The 24,383-nt window shown below is 38.3% G+C and overlaps 1 protein-coding gene across 2 annotated transcripts in view; it reads right to left on the bottom strand.

The window, feature by feature from the left end:
• Nucleotides 1–20,744, bottom strand: part of LOC143756866 (A disintegrin and metalloproteinase with thrombospondin motifs 2) — a 231,222-nt gene extending 210,478 nt beyond the window's left edge. The window contains exons 1-2 of one of the 2 annotated variants that reach the window (XM_077247690.1): nucleotides 20,477–20,744; nucleotides 18,195–18,586 (exon numbers count right to left, since the gene is read on the bottom strand). In XM_077247690.1, the coding sequence (XP_077103805.1) occupies nucleotides 18,195–18,586; nucleotides 20,477–20,561 (477 nt within the window). In that variant the 5' untranslated portion in view covers nucleotides 20,562–20,744. The remainder of the gene's footprint in view (nucleotides 1–18,194; nucleotides 18,587–20,476) is intronic. The other variant, XM_077247691.1, reaches the window with a different exon arrangement.
• Between the last annotated feature and the right edge of the window lie 3,639 nt (nucleotides 20,745–24,383).

Genomic DNA, 24,383 nt, shown 5'->3' with positions numbered 1-24,383 from the left:
CTCCAGCGAAAGGCAGCCACAATTTGTGCCCATCTGTGGTTTACCGCTCACTGGAGAGGCCATACTTATGTGATTTATCTTACAAAATAACACAGTAGTGTGGTATTGCCTCAGATGAAGAAAAAAGGTAATGGTGTTTTATCTAGAAGAAAATACCAGAGTTCTCCACCATACCGAATTACTGTGACAAAAGACTCCAGCAGGCGGCCTCAGTTTTCCACAATATGCGAGTCTCAAAATGAAATAATCTCTGTTAGTGTCAAAAAACAGACAAGTGCTTTGATAAAAAGCGTGTTATCAATCATTTCACTAAGGGTGATGGTACTCCCATTGTGATGGCACTCCCATTGGAAGTGCCATTTCTCTAAGATAAACACTTTTAGGTCTGATTTCTGCGTTTAGAGTGTTGGGTGGGGGGCGTTGTTGAATTGAAAGGAATTGTCACTTTGCCCATTATTCCCATAGATATGAATGCCCTGCCTCTAACAGAGCCCCGCTGATGGTAATGTGCTGCCTCTGAAACACTGAATTACTGCGATACATCAAAGCTGCAGCTGCAAAAAGGAAAAAGTGTCAAAACAGTGCACACAAGCCTGGTCATTTTTTATAGTTAACCTCCTTAACTAGATTACCTCTCACCACTTCTACAGCAGCCTTCGCACACTGTCTTCAGATTCAGACTCCAAAACAGGGTCAAATACACAAACGACCTTGATGTTGAGGCTCTGCAGCAGCAGATACTACAGTCTAAATATCCCGGAGCACACAGAATGTGCTTTCGGATGCAATACGATGAGTTTTTGTCTCAGGAAATGTGACCACATCAATGAAGTTTCAGAAGCAAAGGGGGTTGGCAGCTTGCAATTTAAAGTGTATTGACTTTCTTCTCAACCTTCAGTTTACTGTTTGCACTTACGTCCAACACTCCAATCAGCTGTCCTTGGTATTGGCCATCAAGAGGCTGATAAAGCCAGGTCCAGAGGTCTTCCTTTAGGGCATCAATTAAGGTAAGGCACAGCGATGATCATATTTTAGACTCCCAGGTTTGATCGGAAACTGATGCGAACCCCTGCAGGATGAACTCAACACCTGATGAAGGAGCGCTCTGTTACTTTGGACTTGAGTCTGAGAGCAGATTGTCAACCAAATAAATTACATCTTATTGTGAGCATCAGTGCTTTTGGCAAATTAAGGCGAGACAAGGCAGGCAAAAACATCTTCTTTTTTTTTCACTGGTCCACTTTGAGATTTTGGGATATTTGTCTTCAATAACATGTCTTCCTTCAGACTTGTGGTGAAAAAGTCCGAAATACACATTTAGGTCTTTATTTTACTACACTTTGTCTGTTTGCGTCTGTAGATTTCTCATGAATTCATCAAAAGTTGGTGTTTTAAATCATCCCACTGCTCCGAGATCGCGATCTGCACCCTGTCGTCACGGACACTCTTAGAAAGCTCTCTCTCTCGTGTACAATGTTGTCGGATCCAAATATGGTAATTTCCTTTTTATCAGCAACAAATCGTGGAAGTAAAAGGGGGGATTCTAAATGCGCAATCTCATTGGCTGATGCTAAATCTTTAAAGCCCGTTTTCTATAAATGACTTTTCTGTCATACTCCAAGTCCGAAATCTCCACTTCAGTAGCACCTATTTACACCAAACGTTCCAGTCTTGTACCTAGTTATATTATGAAGGCATTTACTGAGGGATTTGTAAATATATTATTCCTAGTCTGATTTATATAACATTTTATTCCAAAAAACACGGGAAAAATCATTTTTTAAGTCAACCAAAAAATGGGACTTTATATGAATAGGAGTGTATATACTTAAAATGCAATTAATATTTAACAATATTATCAATCGTACCACAACGACACTATCAGATGAGGGAAAAAAAAACGACTTGAGCTGAATAATGACACTATTGTACCGTAGAACATCTATATTGCTTATAGCTGAATTGAATATGTTTCTTACTTTATGGATTTTACAACATGAGAAAGAGATATGTCAACACCGTCAAACGTGCCCATAGTTGAAGAAACACCCATAAAAATGGTCTCCTGTAATTTCCCACACAGGAAGGTAACATTCCAGCAGCAACAGCTTGTGACTCGGCTGGATTTTTGACCTCTTTGACAATGCACTGCGTTCCAAGTTTCTCAGATCATTCCCATTCCAGCATGGCAAATTTGTATTCCAAATACTGCCCAAAATACACACAAATTCACAGTCTAAATGGCATTCCCATGACAAGACATATGAGCATGTTTTAAAACAGCTCAAATAAATTCTGGCCAAGCAAAACAGATGACCCACAACTCACAGGTGCTCTGGCTCAAAGGTTAAGTGCTTTATTTGGACGATAAGGGCTAATTCCTGCAACCCTTCTTATAGAATTCAGCTTTATGTGAAGGAGCTTTGATCTTATTATGCTTATTAGGCCAGTAGTGCTGTAAATCTATCTGTTAAATGCCGCTTACAAGCTGTGCATATGCCATCCGCCTCACCCCAGGAAGAAATTACACAGCGTCTGTATGAATCCAACACCTCCTCACCCTATCAAATTCATTTAAAACAGACTGTGCTGTAACAATTTACTAAACTTATTTCTTGCAAATATGCAGATCTTCCCATTGGCGGCACATTAGAGCCTCAGATGGCCAGAGAAACTCATTGAGTCTTAAGGCGGGGATGGATAGACGCGATCACAGAATGACTTGAGACGGCATCAGTCATCTGATGTTACAGCCTACAGCCCGAGCCCCCGAGCGGGTAAGAGGTGGGGTTACCAGAAAGGAGAGTGAACAAGAAACAGGCTGAAAATATAATACTGAGGAAAGAAAGAGCTTTTCTTTGGGAATCGAGGTGAATGCAGGCAACGCGCTGTCACACATGAGGAAATAGACAATCAGAAAGGCCATGTCACATCCCATTTTTATCAAAGACTCAAGCCTAGGTCTCCAAGACACATCCAATCGAGCCAGACCACACATGGATAACAAAGTAGTGTGTCCTTAGAGCACCTGTAGGATATTAGCTTACATAAAACGGGTCAAAATCATGCTTTGAGTCCTTAACCTGTTAACCTTCAAGGCCACTTTTGAAAAATCCCCAGAAATGGCATACCCAAACTTAAACAGATACAGTTCATGAACCATTTGCACTAAAAGCACAAGTATGATCTCATTTGAAAGCTGACACCTAGTAGTTTATTGTAAATGTAGAAATAATTATTGTCATAATGAAAAAAAAAATGTTTAAATAGCTTCAAAGTTTTGTAAAGTTATTAGAAATTTACTTTTATGAAACATCTTCATAAAAATAAAATTGAAGTTGGCCCTGGAGCAATCTAGAAATGCACTGCAGCTAAAGCCATATGTGTGACCATTTTATATTTAAAATGTGAAAATGATAAGTCTAAAACTCTGTATTTAGTTAAATGTTTTTCAAGATCATGTCAAATTACTTTATTATGATTAGACTCTAAAATGCAAACTGATGTTTAGTCATCTTCTGAGTCATCTAATCAGTCTATTGTCTCTATTATTTTGTGGTGCAAACGAGCCCCATTCAGAGTCAGTCTCTCCTTGCACACATTTACACCTCTCCAGACTGGTTATGGCTCTAAATATGCATTTCTTTTGTCTGCATTATAGCTACTAACGACTGGCTATTCACAGGCTATTCATAGGGTTTCAAACCCTAATTTCTTTTATCAAAGTTCTCACTAAATATTTGAAACTGGTATCAAATGCACTGAAACATTTCAGTAAGCATTCCTATTTAGAAAAAAATCATAAAACAATAACTGCTGGTGGCAGGTGCACCTGGGCTAGCTAGCATGTTAGCTTAGCACACCATCAATACACGACCATTTATGAGATTGAAACCATGTTTGTGCTCCAAACTTACTTTATAACGCAAGTCGAGTGTTTTAAATAATCTTCTGTGATCTAATTTGGCTTCAGATAAAAAAAAATCCGACAGAAAATTTATTATTTATAGTGTTCTGCACGATGATGAAATCTATATCGATTAGCATTGCATTATAAATATAATCTATTATTATGAAATACCTGGCATGGCTTGAAGAACACAGGTAACTCAAATATCATTGCAATCATGTTTATTGTCTTCAAAACATCTTTATCTGCATGTTACAGCGATCTCTGTCAGCTACTTTCTGTATCAGTGACGTCCTGGAATGTCACATGACTATGGGTCTTCTTCGTGATCCATATATGGACTGTTATTGTGCATATAGCGCCCTCAGGCTATTGGTATGAATTGAAAACACAGCACATCTCAGTAAGAAGCGATCATAATGATTACATCGACGCATTTGGGTATAAATTCAACTAATATTATTCCTGTCTATAGAAATATGATGTGAATCTATGAGAATATATCAATATTTCTCCAAGTCTGCACATTTTTGAGCTAAAGCCCTGAGGGACGATGTTTTGCGAATCGCTGTCATGACGACAGCACGGAGTGTTTTTTATGAATGGACCAGCTGACGCTCATAATTCATAATAAAGGTATCGACTCATTTTTCCATTTCATAACTCCTGACACAAATTAAGACATAACTGTCACTATAAGTTTCTCAGAATACAATAGTGGTCAAATACTGAATCTTGAGTATTATATCTTTTTAATGATGTATAGTTTGTCAAGGTATAACATTAAATCTGATAGTAAATTTGAACTAAATTTAAAAAAACGCTTCAGTGCGCCGACGCTCTGGAAACGGTTAACAGGTTAAAGAGACAGTGTGTGTGGGGGAGGGGGTCCCTATAATAAGAATTAAAGAAACATTCTCCATTCTCAAAAGAGAATGGAGTAAAGAAACAAATCTCCATTCTCACATGCAAATATACATGTATTTACATTTCCATGCAATTTTTTTGTTACACACTTATGTGTACTTGCAGTGTTGCGTTTCCTATCTTCTTTAGCCTTTGGCTTACTTTCTTGGGGTTTAAAAGACACTTCACTAATATTATTAATTTGACTGCACTGACACTGTCGGATGAGAACAAAACTTGAATTGAATTAAAACAATCTGTATTGTATAAAGTGAAATGTAAATAAAGGCGTCTTGACTTGAAAGGTGATTTTGTGAGTATATTTTAAGATTTTAAGATTCAGAAGGGTGCTCATTGTGCTCATGCTCACTACAGCTGACTACTACCCAACAACATATGTGGCATTACTTCAAAGTGTGGAGTCGGAGGTATGAACTGGAAAGATATTTGGGAAGCCGTATCATCGCTGTGCCCTTAACCTCAAATTGCTCTTGGGTGGCTGGGCTTGTGTTGTATCGTCTAGCTTTTTATTCTGCAACCTGCTTCTATCTTAAGAATCAAATAAAATAGCGGTGAAGTGCATGAGAGAGTGACATTCAGAGAATGAATAACTGGATTACAGACAAATGAAACCATCTTTTTAGCGGAGAGATTGTGAAAAAAAATAGCACATGAATCTGAGAGGCAACAGATCTCACCACAGCAGGATCCCATGGAGTGAGATTCTTCACTCACAGTGGAAGAGGAACATAAAGCATCAAGCATGATGATTAGCACTTAACCAGAGAAAAAGAGCATGGAAGATACACACATTCTTAAATAGTCATGTTTTAATGTGGAGAGGCTTTGTTTTTACTGAAGAAAATCCAATAACCCTGCTGAACACCCAGCATATGTTGTGTTTTGCATGCTGGTCCCTAGCAGGCTTTTAACTAGCTTATTCAACAATACTTCCTTTGGCAATTAGCTTCTCTGTAAAAAAAAGACTACTAAATTTTGCTATTAAATAGCATGTAAATGCTGGTTCACCAGCTAGCTAGACCAATGTTTAGTTACTGTAGTTAATATTTCCCAGTTAGTTATATTTCTCTAGGTATTACAGACCTCCTTGAGATAAACCGACACCAAACCAATACTAATCTTCATAAACTAGCTTGGACAACCATACAAATTCAAGTTAGTCTAATGTCATTTTGCAGCAAGATAGTGCTTTCATTACACTAGAACACTTACACTTTGAAAAACTGCTTGGAGACTCATGGGAGGATCTGAACTGGAAATTAAATGAAAGCTTTAGCGCAAGTTCTGCCAGGAAGACTCAATTTTTACGTCACTTATTACCTTCTCATCTATCCAATCGTGTTTTAAAACTTGTCTTGTAGTGTAAAAAGATTGGTACTTACTGTACACATGTCTGAGTTTGCAAATGCTGACGCCTACATTCACCTCTATCCTCCCCACCACCACCAGGATGGTCCCTTCCCATACCTCCCAGGGGGTCGGCTGCGCCCCTGCCTTCGTCTTCAGGCAGGATATGCAGATTCCATATCCTCGGATTGCGAGCTACGGACGGGGCCTACGCCAAAGAACTTTATATCTCAATACTTGCTTGCTTGCTTTGCTGTTAATAAATGCATGCTTGTTACGTTATTTTGCCTCTCCAGTCTTTCAGGTAGAACTAAGGCATGAGAAATTGCTGGAGTACGATTAAATCAATCTCTAATGCTTCTGTAAACAATTATTTGATGCACAGCATGTTACAGGGATTATGACTTAAAGGTGCTCAACGCGATGTCACACGTTTTTTAGGCCAAAATTTTTTTTGTCACATACAACAAACATCTCCTCACTATCCGCTAGCTGCCTGTCCCCTGAACACACTGTAAAAAAACACGGTCTCTGCAGACACCCCAGGCTCCACAAACGGCAACAAAAACAAACTGGGTTAACCCGCACCACGAAACATAACAAACTGTTCCAGCCAATAACCGATAAGAAGGGTTTGGGGGTGGGGTTTGGGGGGTTAGTGCGTGGATGAGGAGGAGGGAGGGTCTAGCTAGCCTTCGTTTTGTTTGACAATACTTTAAACGTCAACAAGAAGTGATGTCACCCGACATCGCTTAGAGCACCTTTAAAATATTTTAGTGAAGTGCCTTTGGCAGATTGGAAATCTTAGTTTTGCATCATAGGCATGGGCATGTTTTTGGGACAATGATCTGCATCTCAACTTTTGGGCAAATTAATTTCATTACAGACAATGAACATGCAGTCAACTTTTACATATTTGTGATATCAAATATGCTTTGCAAGTTTCTGTACTTCTGTATTTACCACTGTTTGGCAGTTATAAGTTAGCATATTGTATGGTGTGAAAATGAAAATGCAATGATTACAAATTTTAATCAATTATCATTACTATAATATTGAGTAAACAAGATGAGAGGATGGATGGATGGATGGATGGATGGATGGATGGATGGATGGATCACTTTTAAACAGACTGATTTTACTGTGCATTAATAAGAGAGCAGAGTGTAAATCTAAAGCGCTTCAATCATAATCTACATCAAAACAACACTATTTTTGCTGCATCAATAACAAAAACAAATGAAACACATCAGCATCTGGAAGCCTGAAGGTGTGAATACGTACAAAACAGTGTGATATTGTCCTGTTTTGCTGCTTATGGAACTGCACCAACCCCACCTCCCCACAGGTAAATGAAGAGAGGGAGATGGAGAGAAACAGAGTGGGAGACTCTCAGGGAGGCTCCTGGTAAACAGGCTGCTAAATGTTCTGTGTTGAGCATCAAGGCCCAAGGATATTGGGTGAGACACAATGGTCGACCATTCTGAACCAGAAAAGGCTAAATCAGGTCAAATGTCTCAAAATGTGGGTTTTGATACCTTTGTTTTTTTAGTTTTGTCAGTTACATTTTGTTTCTGACACCCCTATGACACAATTTTTGTGACTATCTAGCTTGTTAATCGCCAGTTTATGAGAAAAAAAGGAAGCTTTATATTTGTTAAACTAGCACACACTCAATAACAACAACCATTTGCAACTTCTGGAACAATTGTATTGTTGGAACAACAGCGTCCTTGCCTGTGTGATGTTGCTTTATTATGTAATGAAAGAATAAAAACTCTCAAAGCAGAAGCTGGACAATTTGAGAACTTGAACAACTGGTATATTTTAATACGCAGTGCTGTGCAAAATCCCTTTGTGTTTTTCTTAGAAATTTTTTTCTAGTCATTTTAACAATTTCGGTTCTCTGTCTGTGCGCTTTAATAAAGATTTTATAGAAAATAAATTTTACATGGTACAATCTTAAAAATAAAGTACTTTATTGGCATTGATGGTTCCACAAAGAACCATTAACATCCATGGACTCTTTCCATTGCACAAAAGGTTAGTGTTAAAAAAGGTTCTTTAGATGAATACATTTAGTTTACTTTAAGAAAAAATGGTTCTTTTAACTGTTCACTGAAATGGTTCTTCTATGGCATCGCTACAAAAAAAATCTCTTTTGGAATCTTGATTTTTATGAATGTACCACAAGTAATTGAATTAACCAAAGTTACTTACATTACAAAGTTATTACCATTTTTTTAATCAGTTCATGTGTTCCAGAGGAATCAAACCCACAACCTTGCTGTTGCTAGTGCTAATGTTACTGCTATTAAAATTTCACCTACTGTACATAATGTCTTTACTCATGTGGAATTTCCTCACATATTATTTCCTCATGCACTACCAAAGGGAAATCCCTCGTCTTTTTTTATGCATTCAGTGCATAAACTGTGAGAATGGCTGCTGAATTGCAGTCAGTAGGAATTGGTAATTATAGGTTATGAGAAACATTCCTGCCCTCGCACTGAGACACTGACTGGCTGATAAAAGCCTCTTGATTGAGTAATTGTGCGTTTGAGAGCCACATTGCAGGGCGGAGTCTGTAATCATAGCATAATCTCTTGTTCGTTCAAGCCCAACACCAGCCAATTCACACAAACTCGAACAAAAGGGGTCAATAACAGCTGCTCAGCAGAAAATTGATATAATGATTATACTCAGAAATAAATGGCACTTGAACTCCGCTAGCTCAGCTCATATCACGGTTATATCCACGGTGATGCTAGTTCTTTTTGCTCGAGAAATGGAGTCTCTCTGCCTACAGTGTTTTCACCTTAACCACCTGTGTCATTACCGGATCATCAACTCCTAAAATGACCAACTGTCTCCGCTTGTTAAAAGTTGTTAAAAGTGTTATTTGATGACTCATGGGCACTAATGGGACATAAAATGGTTTATGCCTGGATCGTTCCCCCTTAAACTACAGGAATAAGATTAGCTGGTTGAGATCAAGTAATGCTCAAGAACTTAAAGCAAACCGCAAGTAAAATTGAGGCAAGTGAAACAGATGTTCCAAAACATGTAAGGCGAATAGAGTGCTAATGTTCCTCGTGGGACTCTACACACTATTCATCACCTCATCAAAATTAGACACGCTGCCGTACTTGTCTTTGGAAGTGTTAAGGAAAAAATTATCTCATCCAACAGGTACTAAGGGACCTTCATGTGATAAATGCCAATAACCATATATAAAGGCGAGTTCACAAATGAACTGGAATATCTTTATTTAGAATAAAAAGTTGGCTATGGTTGGTTGGTTGGTTGGTTGGTTGGTTGGTTGGTTGGTTGGTTGGATGGATGGATGGATGGATGGATGGATGGATGGATGGATGGATGGATGGATGGATGGATGGATGGATGGATGGATGGATGGATGGATGGATGGATGGATGGATGGATGGATGGATGGATGGATGGATGGATGGATGGATGGATGGATGGATGGATGGTCAATGACTGAAGCTAGCGAACAGCTTTGCCTTTTGTTGCTGATGCAATGCACATGGTATGATCATGGAAAAAGTGTCTGATAGATGGTATGAGTGCATTGCTGGATGCAGATTCGCCCCAAGAGAAGAGAAGATGCAAGAGTATAATTGCGTTGGGCACTGAAGTGTGTGAAAGGATTAGGCTTTGGGCAGTCTTCAGCACACACGTATAAAAGCCTGTCCCCCCGGGGAGGAGTGTTACTGGCCTGCTTGTGTACTGAAACCAATGTGCCGACAGCACCATTCGTCTTCGATACGGCTCTCCTCCCCGGCCTGTTTACTATCTCAGCCTTGGCCTTGTCTTTCATCAACCATGGCGTGTCCTCTCCGATCCTGCTCAGCTGCTCAACACTGTCTCTGTCTTCATTAGTCTGGCAATATTACGAGCGCAAGCTTCCCTCAAGGTGTGTGCTGGTGCTGTTACTTTTCTATGTTTGGTTCTATGAACACTGTCCATGAAAGTTTAGCTGTGCATTTAGTTGTAGTTAAAAGATGCCAACTGGCTCACCTCCAAGACAATGGACAAAATTTTTTTGAAAGAATTGAATATCAAAGGAACAATGAAATTTCTGTCATCATTTACTCGCCCTCATTTTGTTATAAACCTGTATGGCTTTATTTATTCTGTGAAATAAACAATTCAATCTTCAAACAATTCATTGTGACCACAACATTTAAGCTTCAAAAATTACCCCAAAAGCACCAAAAAGAGCCTTCATTAAAAAATGACTGGCTCAAAAGAATCCTTCACTGATTGAGTTGTTGAGCTCAACTCAGTTCACTATCAGTGAATGAAGGTGTAGTCACAATAGCGATATTTCAGCAAAATACACTGCTTGTACAGAAGTCACTTACAAACCAAACAGTTTTCTGATGGTGGTCAGTATGGCGAATTCACGTGACCAACTTGAACATTAGCAAAAATCTGCGTTGGGAACTTTTTCACCCTTATGTGAAACAGCCAAGAATCTGAACGGCCAAGAATCTGAACGGCCAGATTCTTATTGAAATTACTAGATTTGGCCTGCAAGATTTTGTCGAGCATTTATGTCTATTACGAACTATTAATGTCGCTGTCTTTACGAAGTGCTGTCATGTCACTCACTATACAGCAGTGGTTCTCAAACTTTCTCAGCTTCTTATTCGTCTTTTCACCGGAACACGCACAGCAGCGGAGTGGCGAGTTCACAATAGCAGCATGAGTTTCGGTCCGCTGAAGAAGTACTTTTCTACTGCGAGCAACTTCTATGTTGGGCTTGTTCCAGCAGTGACAAGTCAACGGTCTGAAGAAGAACGATCCAGTGTAATTGCAGTTCGATGCCGCTTTATCAAGGCAGAGCGCTGACCGCTATTCACTAGGGGTGTTACGATTCTCCAAATCCTTGATTCGATTAAATTTTCGATTCTAAGGTCACGGTTCGATTCGATTCTCGATTTTTACATTTACTTTTTTTAAAGCCGAAACCGGCCAATCAGAATGCTCTCTCTTACATGCGCTTCATGAGGCACACACGCAAAGTCTCTTGCTCTCTCCTTCTCTGCCGTGCGCGCGCTATACGGTTTGGAGCACATTTTTTTCTGGCTCGCATGCGCGCTCTTGCTCGCTCACTCTAGATTCCGGGAGATTTTAACTAAATTGCGTGCATCAGGGAGCCGCTATCAATATGCGGGAGACTCCCGGAACTTCCGCGAGACTTGGATGTCTGCAAACTGTGGCTTTTTTGAAGCGCGAACGTTGTCAACATAACTCACTGGAAAATCCAAAAAACGTCCACACCTGCGACTTCAATGAAAGAGGAGGGGGTTCAAGTTCTGTCGATGATGCAGTTGCCATGCTATCTTTTGAGTGGCTTTAGGCAAGTTAGAGGAGGTTGACCATAGACTCGCAGCACTTCAACACGCGTGTTTTTTTCCGCTTTGCACGCCGACCGGACGTGACATGGGGGCATGGCAGCATCGACGATTCCATTTTTTTATTCGAAGTTCGAGATTGTGAATTAAATTTCGATCGATTTCGATTTAAAATCTAAATCGTGACACCCTTACTATTCACGCAGTTGAATGTTTTTTTTTTGTTGTTGTTTTTTCTGCTGATCTCCCGCGCCCCCCTACAGTATCCTTGCGCCCCTGGGTTACCGGTTGGCCGGTAACACGGCTTTCATACTTTTCAGTCACGTAATTGGTGTGGAGACCTGTAGTGTTATTTTAATTTTGATTTAGTTTTATTTTTAGTTTCCGTGGTAATTTTAGTTTAATTTTAAGCAATTTCGTTATGTGCTTCTGTCATTTTGGTTGTAGTTTTTTTTTAAATATTGCTATTTAGGTTTAATTTATTAGGATAGGCCTATATTAAATTATTTATATATAATTTTGCTATATTTCAGTTTAAGTTTATTGGGACACCATTAGGCCTGGAGTCACACACTCAAGACAGGCCACCCCATAAAAATAAAGTTTTATTTGCTACATATTCCTGCTTTTGGGTCTTCTTTTCCTGACTATAGCTATAGCCATGCCATGATAATATAGTGATTGACATTTCAGCACTTCTTGAAGACAGCAACATTAATAGTTCTAAGTGCTTACTCGCACGAGCTCTAAGCTCGTGTGAATTTCACAGAGAACAGGAAGTTCAGGAACAACCTCGATCATCAGGAAATGCCACATAGGTTGCTGCATTAGGTAGGCTAATAGATAGCGTTGCAGTCAGATTAAATTCAGTTATACACTTTATTCACGAGTTCACATTTAGGCCAATAATAGTAGGCTAAAGGTTTGCGTATTTACCAAGCTGTCCGAGGGAAGCGCTACGAGCACTCATTTAGTTGATTAACTCCTCCCGTGCTAATTTGGTTGATTACCTGAACATGCTCCTCTGGAACTTTGTTAATAAAATATAATTTAATTAAACAGTTATATCAATGTGTATAACGGAATTTAGTTGTCCAAAACTGGGGGGGGGGGGGGGGGGTGTTCAGCCTTACTAAACTTGACCCTCTAATTAACACATCTTACCTCTAACACCTGTATACCACATACCTCTGATTTGCACAAAAAAAGACTTTTTTGGAGAAAACATAATGGCATTTAAGTGGATTTCTCTTCAGCCTGTGTAACCTCTTGCTTGATGAGCAGATGTTTTGATTTTTTTGCAGTTCTAGTTATTCGGAAGGAATGGAACAATGAGTTTCTATGAAATTCTTGAACAAGTGGTTACTGCTACAGTGTCTACCTAATTCCATCTGGCTGTTTACCCTTTCTGGTCTCCTTTAAGGCAGTGTAGGCGATTTGTTTCAGAAAAATATTTTGTTATGCTGGCTGAAAGTCTCCTCACAGCCTGATACTAATCCCTAAGTTAAGTGGTCTAAATGTATTTATATAACATCTGTGGAAGGCGTAGGATCATAAAATGTTCGTCCAATCATTGCATTCGGTCCGAATATAAAATGTTCATTTTTATTGTAATGTTATGTGCTTTGAGACACAAGGGAGTTTAATGCCATCTCTCGTGACACTTTTGTTTGCTCCCTACTGCACACGTTCATGTGTTTTGAAGAAGGCGTGGCTTTTGAGAGCGCTATAAAAGGGAGGGTGGGATCTTATGCTTTAAAGCTAGCTCGCTATTGCTAGCCTCCTACCCTACCTTAAAAAACAGTTTAGAAGTTATAACCAGAACTTTTTGAAGTGTAAGATTGAGCATTGTTAAAAATGTTCAAGGAAATATAATATAAGATAAATTAAATTAAATAAATAATTTCTAATGGTTTACCATGGTATATATATATATGGTTATAAATGGTATATGAAAAATATACAATTTTTCATAATATATATACATATATTTTTGAATGTGTTCATAATCTTTGTATGACATCTAAATCTTTCTTTGTATGACAGTTTGGCCAAAAATGATGTCTGTACAATTTGTCACCTTTCATAGTATTACCACAAAAAAAAAAACTAAATTGAGCACTTGCCACTACGACACACTTACCAAGTTGACACTACAAAAGCCTGTTTGATTGAAAAATGACAACAAGCTTCCGGTATAAATCAGGGGAAGCTTCAGGAAAAGAAGAGGATAAATTGAAATGCTCTCCTGATCTGTCACTCTGAATGCCCTGACTTAGAGCTATTCAAAATACACTTAATACTGTTGTTAACATGGACACTATTCCTTCTGCAACATAATCATGTGCAAACAACCCTGGGACTGAAATACCAGGAGCTGTGAAGCTAAGGTTGCATTTATTTTCTCTGTTAAGGAGTATTGCCCTCTGAGGAAATGGGGTTACTGAGGCTGCTATTTTATATGCAAGATGCCCACGGCTATTGCCCCTGATGACCATGAGTGTTTGAAGCTGAAGGACAGCATGGAGACTGGGTTGAATCCTGTGGGCACTATGCCCACTGGAGCGTGCACTCACATACATGCACACACACACAAACTGGCAAAGGTGTGGACATACCTGTGCACAAGCACACAAACACACAGAGTATGCCTGTAAGCATGACTTCATATGGGGTATTCATTTAACGAGCACATGGAGTTCTAAAAACAAGCTACTACACACACAATCATACAAATGAAGACATACTGTAAAAATTAAAAACACACTGACTGAATATATATATATATATATATATATATATATATATATATATATATATATATATATATAGCTTAAAAACTTTAAAGAATGTAATTTTTCACTGTAATGTAATGAGGTGTATTTTTAAGAAAAAGAGTTATGAATATAATACACTTTCAGAGTTCATATTTTAGTGTATAAAGAACTTATTTCACAACTTCACTGTAATCAATTGCAATTCACATGGTCAAGAAGCATCAATAATGTTTTTCAAATAAGTACACATTAAAGTATGTTATGAAATCATCAAAGTTGGTTGTAATGCATTACTAAGTAATTCATTGTTATTAACTTTAATTTAATTACTTTTCCCTTGAAAAAGTAAAGTAAGGGATTACTCTTGATTTTTATGTAATGTAATTACAGTTACTTCTGATGCATTTAATACTGTACGGATTATAGAACAATTCTATAAAAAAAACAATAGTCGATTTAACATCCAAATTCAATGTCTAATGTTAAAATCTAATCTTTACAATGATGAAGATGTAATTAGTAGATACTAGCTAGTAAGTAATGTATTTTTTTAGAGTAACCCAATACTGAAAATAATGACCAGGAGTATATTTCTTAAAAGGATTCTAAAAAAAATATTTCACAGATTTTAAATGTTATTTCTAGTAACACACTACAGAAAAAAACTACAATAAAAAAATAACGTAGGCCTACTTTAAATATAAAATTTACAAATAACCACTGTAAAAAAATATTTAAATTATTAAACGTTAAAATAATTTTCATAATTTATCACAATGTTTTTGTCACAGTCATCGTCCGTACCAGTCTGTTTTTTCGTCTGCACTACATCCAGAATCCTCCTTGTCTCCACACCTGAACTCACTCCCTAGATTACCCACCTATTCCTCGTCTTCATCATCCGTGTCTCCTGTGATTAACTTGTTATGTTTGATTTGTGCTTGTATTTAGTTTACTTCTGTTCAGTCTATCCTTGTCGGTTCTTGTTAATGTTACAGTGTTTAATGTGTGAGTTAACCTTCTGCCTGTCAACCTGTCTGGAAGTATATATTAGTAAACGTTTGAATTAGAGCCTTTTGAGCCTCTGCCTCTTCTTCAACCCGCACCACAACCTTGACAGTTTTATCTTTTATCAAATCAACTTAGATAATTAATGTGGTTCAGATAACAGTATTCTGAGTTTCTACTTATTAAACCAATCTCCTTCATTGTTGTAATGCTGTGGTGGTAGTTGAAAGCACAAGACGAAGATCCAGGTTAAACATAAACTTTACTTGAGGAGTACAGGCAGGACATACACAACCACATCTATCATTAACGAGAACTGACAAGGGACTGAACAGAACAGGGAGTATAAATACACAGGAGGAAATTAGGAAACTAACTAGACACAGGAGGAGTAAAGTAAACTAACCTGGGACTAATGAGAACAGGTGCAGACTGGACAGAACATAATTGTGACAATTGTATTAACTAATTTATTTTTTCAATGAACAACCAGGTACCTTAAGTTAAACCAAAGGAAAAAAATGTACGGTACACTTTTAAACTGTGTTTATATGTAATGTAAGTCTATAGTATTATCTTACAGTATACAGTAGGTCACATTTCAAGTACTTTTTGATTTGTGTCAATTACATTAACTGAAAAAAAAAATTATTTTGGATTTTAAGTATACAATCAATAAATAAATCTAAGTGCCGTTTTTTCCACAAGGGCTATAATGCCTCTACGAGCACTGATCACACTGAGTCCAACCGATCAGACAGCACAGCCCTGCACTGGAACTTTATAGTTAATGTCTACATAATTTATTTAACCTCAGTTTAATCTGCATGTAAAGTTTATTCACTCCGTTTATTTTGTGTCTCTCTTTCTCGCTGTATAAAGATGTCAGCCACAGGGGGCGAATGGATCTCATGATCTCTGGCAGACTCTCTGAGCTAGCTTCTCATCTGGGCCTGTTTAGAATTATAGTTTTATTTGAGTAAAGAAAAACAACTTCAGTAATTAACAAGAGACCTGTATTCCAATCCTCACATCTGTCGCTGCCATAAACACAGATCTCAGTGCACACAACAAGTCACAAAGCACACTCTACCACTCAAATATTTATTTGCCTTTCAGCTTGTTTTAGAAATATCCCAGGATACTCAAAAAATCTGTGACTTCTGCATGCACGGATAGTTTCAGGCAGCAATGTCACTTAAAAACACATGGCCCGGGACAAAAATTTAGGCTACACCATTAAGGACCTTAATGTGACCACGACCACCTCATTATGGGTTCACATCCACATTCCTGGTTGTCTCCTCTTAACGCATGTACTTATTTTGCAAAGTTAGACGCGTTCCTTGGTCATCATATTTTGTTGATCCTGGATCAACATTCCTGTCCTAACCATATCCCTACCCTTAAACCTAACCCTACCCATAACTTACCCCTAAAATCTGAGTAAAATGATAGGTGAATAACACTGATGTAGAAGCACCTAACCCTGGTTGTAAGTCTAAACTTGACATAAACTGTGAACTTGTCTATCAAATCTGATAGGTTTGGAATGTTGTTCCAGGATCAACAAAGATGTTGATTCAGGAACATGTCGCACTTGATGAAATCAGGTTCAGCCCCCTTAAAGCTATGGTATACGGTTTCAAAGATTGTTCATTATTAATATCCTCGCTTAGATGCTGGTTATTGTTATATAGTACAATCCTAACAATATGAATAGAAAAAAGAATGAAAAAAAGTCTATGGTAGCTAGCTAAGTAGCATATCAGCAATGGATAAAAAAAAAGACAGCAGCAAGCGTCCCCTGCTTGCCCCTACAGTAAAGTTAGGATGAAAGAGAAAGTCATTAGAGGAACGAGCAGATATAAAATAAAAAAATTTGAACAACGCCGAACTTTGAGTACAATAAATATAGGGTCCACCATTGACCGTTGGAGGAAGCTGACCGACGCTGACACGGCTGACTTTTTGTTGAGCAGGTAAACATTTATTTATACTTTTATGGTGTGACGTGTTACATAAATAGCTTTTTATCAGTCTGACAACATGCTCTTGCTGCCGGTCGGCATTGGAATGTTAGCCGTTTAGCATCGCCTATCACGGGTCAAAATAATTATATTTCTTGAAGTCCTTGAATATATTTCAGTAGGCCTAGCGGGTTTCTGTTCGAGCCGATCGGAATTTGAACAAGATGCGTTGTGTGCTGCAATAACAATTACTCAAAACCTTAGCAATACTAGTAGTATTATACTAATGGTGGTGGGGAGTTTAGAACATTTCATGTGTTGCTAATCTTGCGTTGACGTGAACTCAAACGTGACATTGAATTGTTGATGAAGCAACTAAGTTCAAGTGTCTAAAGGCAATTTTACATATGATGTGTGTCCGATGTTTACTACCGGTGATCACAGCTTGACTAATTGACGTTGTTCAATTCGTTTCCCGGTGGGAGGGATCAGGTAGCACAGAGGGGAGGGGTGTGTGTGTGGAGGGGCGGGATGAGTTTTTTTAAAACTTCCCTAACGTCTCAGGCTTTCTCGACCGATTTTTAACATCGTATACTATAGCTTTAAGGTTACCCACGTTATTAGGATACATGAAGTAAAAAACTTGAGAGGACCTGAAATGTAAAAAAACTACAAATATACGTACGCAGCAAAAAAAACGAATTTTTCACGCTGATTGAATATAGGAAAGATAAAAACACTCCTTTTTCATTAACGTTTCTTTTCAATGATTGCAATTTTTATCGAACAGATTAGCTTCATGAAGGAATTTTATAAATTAACTGGACATACTGGACATCGCACACAAATAAAGGCCAATGTGGCCACTTACCAGGCCGTCGCAGTTACTAATGGCTACTGAGGCTCCCTGTATGTCCGTAATGTCACCCACATACATGCAGTCACTCTTCAAAGGCTCGGAGTGCATGCCGCCAGATTCCTGCCACTCCATCTTGGCTCCGGGAGCCACCAGGCGTTTGTTGCGGCGCAGACGCAGGTGAAACTCCCGGCCGAAGACGGTGACGTTGTAGTAGAGCTGCTCGAGCGCGTCTCCTCCGGACTCATGGTTGGCGTGGTCGGCCGATGCCGCCTCTCTTCTCCAGCGCCTACGGAACTGCCCATCTGCTGGACCAACCGATACCGCATGGGACAGGAAGCGGCCTTCTGCATCAGTAAGAACGGGCTTCACCAGTCCATAGTCCCCCAGAACATGCTGCAGGGAATCTGCATTACACACAAAGAAAGTCAGTCAGACAGCACACATTGGCTGTATTGCATCTATAATGAATGTCACTGTGCTGACAACTTTCATGTGATGGTTTGCAGAAACAATGCTTCTTCTCACAAAGCGACTTAAATTTAGATGTGTTTATGTTGACACTTTAAATGCACATTCTTTCCCATGCAGCGAGTTAATGCACATGAGAAGCAATGGGTCAGATGGGTCCGGGTGAAGAAACACATTAACACTTATTTGACACCATCATTTTCATATTTAACAACGCCTGTTTGTGCACAGACTGTGTGAACAGTGTGTTTTGTTATTCTGTGTTTGTAATTGTATATCTGCCTCCCATCAAAAAATACCAAGATAAATAAAATGTATATTTGTCAATATGCCATATTCTTTTCAATGACAGCAGGATACTTGATAGATGTATTTACAATACAGAAATATATCAAGAAGGAACACAATAGACTCAAATAAGGAAAAAAAAGGCCACTCATCCTAAATGAGTGTCACATTGAGCACCCTACAAAGACAGCATTTAGGGCATCACATGTGCAATACGTGTCAGCTCAATTCACATTCAGCTCAGCTGTTTCCAAACAAGCCTATGATATCCAAAAAAGCTGGATGTGCCTATGATGCCCAAAAATGTTCCATCCACCTAACATGCCCATAAATGCGGCATGCACCTTTAATGCCCAAAAATGCTCCACTCAACTATAATTCTTAAAATAAAGGTGCCACATGCACCGAAAACCGTCAATAATATTTCATGCACCTGATACACAAAAATGCTGTGATACCCAAATGTGCCACAAGCCCCATGATACACAATAAGACTTATCCACCTGATGCACATTAATGTTGTACACACAAAATGATGCTCGAACCTATTATAATATAGGTTATTATATAATTATACACCTATTATATAAAAAAAAATTATGCTAAACAATGCTTCACTTACATATGATGTTCAAAATATGTTGCACTTACCTATGATACCCAATAATACTTTATGCAACTGATGCAAAAAAAAAAAATGCTGCACACACCTATGATACCCAAAAGTTCAACATGCACCTATAACACCAGTAAAATTGTATTCACCTCATGCACAAAAATTCTCCACACATCTATGCCCAAAAATGTTGCCTAGGTAGGTAACTCACTAGGTTCTGAGACACAGCCGATATGTCCGTTCAAAGTGATGCTGAGCTCATAATGTGCATCAAGATTCACTTCCTCTAGCACATTTATTACATTCTTTTATTTACCAATAACTATTTCAAGTTACCAACAAACCAAAAGTTGCAGCATGAAAACATTCTAGTCTTTCTCTTCGAAAACGAAAAGGTCCATTTTAAAGCTTTGGGGTTTTTTTGTTTTTGTTTTTGTTTTTTAAGTTTCAATATGCAAAACGCACGTTTTGTTTAAACTCTCACAAAGGAGAACAGAACTGGGACATTTTTATTATTATTATTATTTGAAAGCAATATCTTGCAATACTTCCGCTCTCAGACACATCAATCGCCAGAGCGTCTGTTAAAAATCGCAAACGCGAGAAGAAGGGGGAAAAACACCCAAAACATTTCCACTACAACGCCAGAGCTGCACTGAGAATTAATTTCAGCAGCATGTGAAACAAACACACAACAAGCAGTAATGATGCAGCACAAGAGAATGCTGCGTCTGTTTATATTTCCAAAAGCTCCAGAGAATAATTAACAAGATCAGAAATAGCCTATGCCACAAGTTTCTCACACGGGGATGGAGACAGTGTGCAAACATCCAGGTCTGATGCGCAATGGGGTGGTACCGGGCAGGACATCTTGCATGGGATAGAACTGGAAGTGTAAATAGGTAAAGGCAGCCGCACGTACCTATGCTACTGGAGATATAAAGGCCGTTCGTCTGCAGAAAGATCGGCAGTGTGATTAGGATAGTAAATCCGGCAGCGAAATCCATGGCAGCTCCGAACTGCGCAGGTGAGGGAGACGGACTTTGGGATCCAGCGTGTTAAAGTTCCCTGCGCGACCAGCAACCGCCACGCCAGCAACAGCCGCCCGCAACTTACTGCAAAGTGCACTAGGAGAGAGCGCGTGCCTCTCTCTCTCTCTCTCTCTCTCTCTCTCTCTCTCTCTCTCTCTCTCTCTCTCTCATACACATACATACACACACACACACACACCCTCTCCCTCCTCCTCGATTCGTACTACGTTTCTCTGTAAACACCTGAATATGCACACGAGTGCGGAGCGACAGACTGATGCGGAATTATTTATTTCAGACAGCGCAGTAATATAAATATTGATATTTCGCATCCTTCCGCATGTAAATAAAATGTTAAGGACTTCGAACCTAACGTGTGAGTCGCTGCTGATTTTGTTTTTTAAATGTTGCTGCTCAAGTCTGAAACTTTTACAGATGAAATTCTGCTTGTGTGAGGTTGTGTTCTTCATGACCTGCTCAAACTTTTCGCAGCGCCTCATCAAATTTAAGCACAGCATTATCAGCTAGAGCAATAGCGCCCCCTTGAACACACACAAACACAGACACACAGACTGTCACTTCTTCAACATTCACAGTAGGCTCAAGTAGGCTACCACTTAATCAACACCAAACCAGAAATGCAAATACCAGAAATATTAACAAAAATCTGTGAGTGTCATCCACACAAATTTATAATATGTTACACTCAACACTGTAATTATTATAGTTGTTTGTGAGCCCAGTAATGGCTAAATATTTATCTTTTAATGAAATAGGTGATGGGTTAATTTGCCAACCAGGTAAATCTATGTGGGAGGAGTTTCTCACGTGTGATATCTGTGCCACATCTGTATAATGGTACAAAAGCAAAATAATAAATATAACAACTCACTCTCTCTAGCAGCAGCGACATGTTTCCTTTCATTTATGTTCCAAGCATTTAGCAGAAGTAATTCACGCTTGCTCTGCACCACAGCAGCACCGTACCAGATCTGGTCGGTCAAGACCAAACCTACATTTCTATGTTCATTAACATATATATATATATATTTTATTATTATCCCGAGAATTTCAGTAGTTGTATATACAATGTTAATATAGCCTATTCAAATCTGAAGCCCTACTTGATATAATGAAATATCTGAGCAGTGAAAATTATCCTAAAATTAATAAATGTAGTATGCAGAAAAGAATTTAGTGTAATTTCAGTAACAATTTTCACAGTAATTGCACTTGAGTTTGCGTTTATATCAGGAACAGAATTGTTTTGAAAAGGCAGGTGAACAGATAGCCTTTCTGAGATGCGGACAGAGAATGTCCTTGGTAGGGTCAAACATGGCAAATGGATGCCATGTGTTTGCATGCATTAACATACCTAATGAGTGATGGGATGGATTTTAATTTTGCTTTTGAAAGGTTAGACTCCTGAGCATCAGGTTTAGAGAGTGTCAGAATTCATCTGACATACTCATTAAAAACCTGCCAGACCCTATGAAAGCATGATACAGTATTGATGAAAGTGCTTGGAAACATCCATATTTGCTGTGAAATATATCCTGTGTATATTTACCTATAACCTCACCTTGTGTAACATGCCACATCCACAAAGCAATTGGATAAAATCAGGTTACAGCATTCATTATATTGGTCTCATGCAACTACACACTCTGGTTTGGAATAACTTGATTATTTGTTCCTATTATCATGTAAACTACTTGTCATATTGGCTCAATTAAAACCAAACGGCCTCCACATTGCAATTTTTGTCATCTAAAAAAATATAACAACAAGTAAGATATGTGTTACATGCATAAAGAGTGTTAACAAGGTCCAAAGGCCAAATGAGAAACAATAGTATTGTCTGACCCTTAGCAAAGTTACTCCAGTCAAAAGGATCTCACGCTTAATACTAACACAAATAGTGAGACATGTTTTGTGTACCTGAAACATAAGTTACCAGGTAAATTCTAAATCAATTTCTTGTCACTAATATTTTGTCTCATTTTAGTCAAGAATGAGAACAAAAAAGGCAACTGATTCTAAAGGCCTTGCTGATGTGAAAACCCTGTTCATTCCACAGATATACAGAGAGGTCAGAGCACAGTGTAACTATCAAGCACATTTTGGCAGAGAAATTCCCTTAATACTGCACATTTTTATCTTTTTATCAAGCCCTGTTGGCAAGAGTACAAACAGAGATTTTCGTGTGTGTGTGTGTGTGTGTGTGTGTGCATGCATTTGTGCGTGGTCCTGGTTAATCTTAACTTGTGAGGACAAAATGTTCCCAAAAAGTCAAAGATTTCTGATATTTGTCCCCACAACATAAGGTTTACCAGGACCACACCACACATGTGTTTTCTGAAAAATGTCAAAAAAAAAAAATATATATATATATATATATATATGCAGAACGTGTTTAGGGTTAGAGAATAGAATATTCAGTTTGTACAGTACAAAAAATAATTATGTCTATTGAGAGTCCTGTGTGTGTGTGTGTGTGTGTGTGTGTGTGTGTGTGTGTGTGTGTGTGTGTGTGTGTGTGTGTGTGTGTGTGTGTGTGTGTGTGTGTGTGTGTGTGTGTGTGTGTGTGTGTGTGTGTGTGTGTGTGTGTGTGTGTGTGTTCACTTTGTGGCACGGGATGTGGGGGAATTCTATCAGTGTGTATCATGTTTCCCCATAAAGAGACGCCTGATGGTTTGATGGTCAATACGTGTGATTTTTTCCTTCTCACTTTTTTTTCATTTAAACATAACAAAAAAAAGTCATAAACCCCACTCTGAGAGCATGTAAAAAGCAGGAATTAATGGTTATTCGAAATTGCAAATGATCCACCTCTTTGTCTAATTTTTACACAAAATACAAGAGTCCCAAATAAGCACTTAGAACTTTTTGTGAATCTGCGCACATATATTGTCAATTATTACATTAAATAGGAAATTAAATTAAAAAGGAAGCTGATCATCTGCAATCTGCAAGAAAAAAGACAGTATCTTCAAAATGTATTAGATCAGAGAAAATCTAGACAATTCTTCGCAGGAGATGAATAATGAATTTCTTTACCATACATACAAATAACCATAGCACATACAATTAAATCAGTAATATCTCTAAATCAGAACCTTGAGGAATGCCAGAGTTAAGCCATGTACATTCAAAAAGTTTCTAAACTAACTGTTAAGGTAATTTTAGCTTGGAATTTATTTTCGAGACAGTTAGGACAATGTTTTGAACACTGTACTGAGATCCAGTGGATCTTAAAGAGATCCATCAGGACAATAATGAGTCATTGACTATAACTAGTGCTGTTTCAGTACTATGATTAAGTATAAATCCTGTCTGAAAGAAGCCACCTTTGTCGTTCCTGTAGAATAGGTGCAGTTGCTGAGCAACAACCTTCTACAATACCTTAGAGATAAAAAAAAGTTTTTCATATTGGGCGATAATGTGACAGATCATATGCAAGATTTTGTTTCTAAATTATGGTTTAGTCTTTAAGGATTCCACTCCAGCCAGATACCAATCAGTCGTTAATAATACCTTTGTTGTTGGAAAAAGGCTGAGTAGACAAGAGGACAAACATATAATTAGTCCATTTCAATACACCTGGTTTTATGACATTTTTGTTGTTTTTGAAATACTGAAAATTACAATTCTTTATATAAATGAATTTCATGAATGCAATTTGGTCACAGTTTTTCGTTTTGTTTTGTTCAAGGAAAAAATGTGCTCTAAGCCAAGATCTAAATAAGATCAAGATTATAAATCTTCTGTATAAAATGGAGCCATGACCCGAGTGTG

Source organism: Siphateles boraxobius, unplaced genomic scaffold (assembly GCF_051911475.1).
Source record: "Siphateles boraxobius isolate OS27281-9 unplaced genomic scaffold, OSU_SipBor_1 3, whole genome shotgun sequence".
Lineage (NCBI taxonomy): Eukaryota > Metazoa > Chordata > Actinopteri > Cypriniformes > Leuciscidae > Siphateles > Siphateles boraxobius.
The sequence above is the reverse complement of the archived record's forward strand: the minus strand, read 5'-3'. Positions and strand labels throughout refer to the sequence as shown.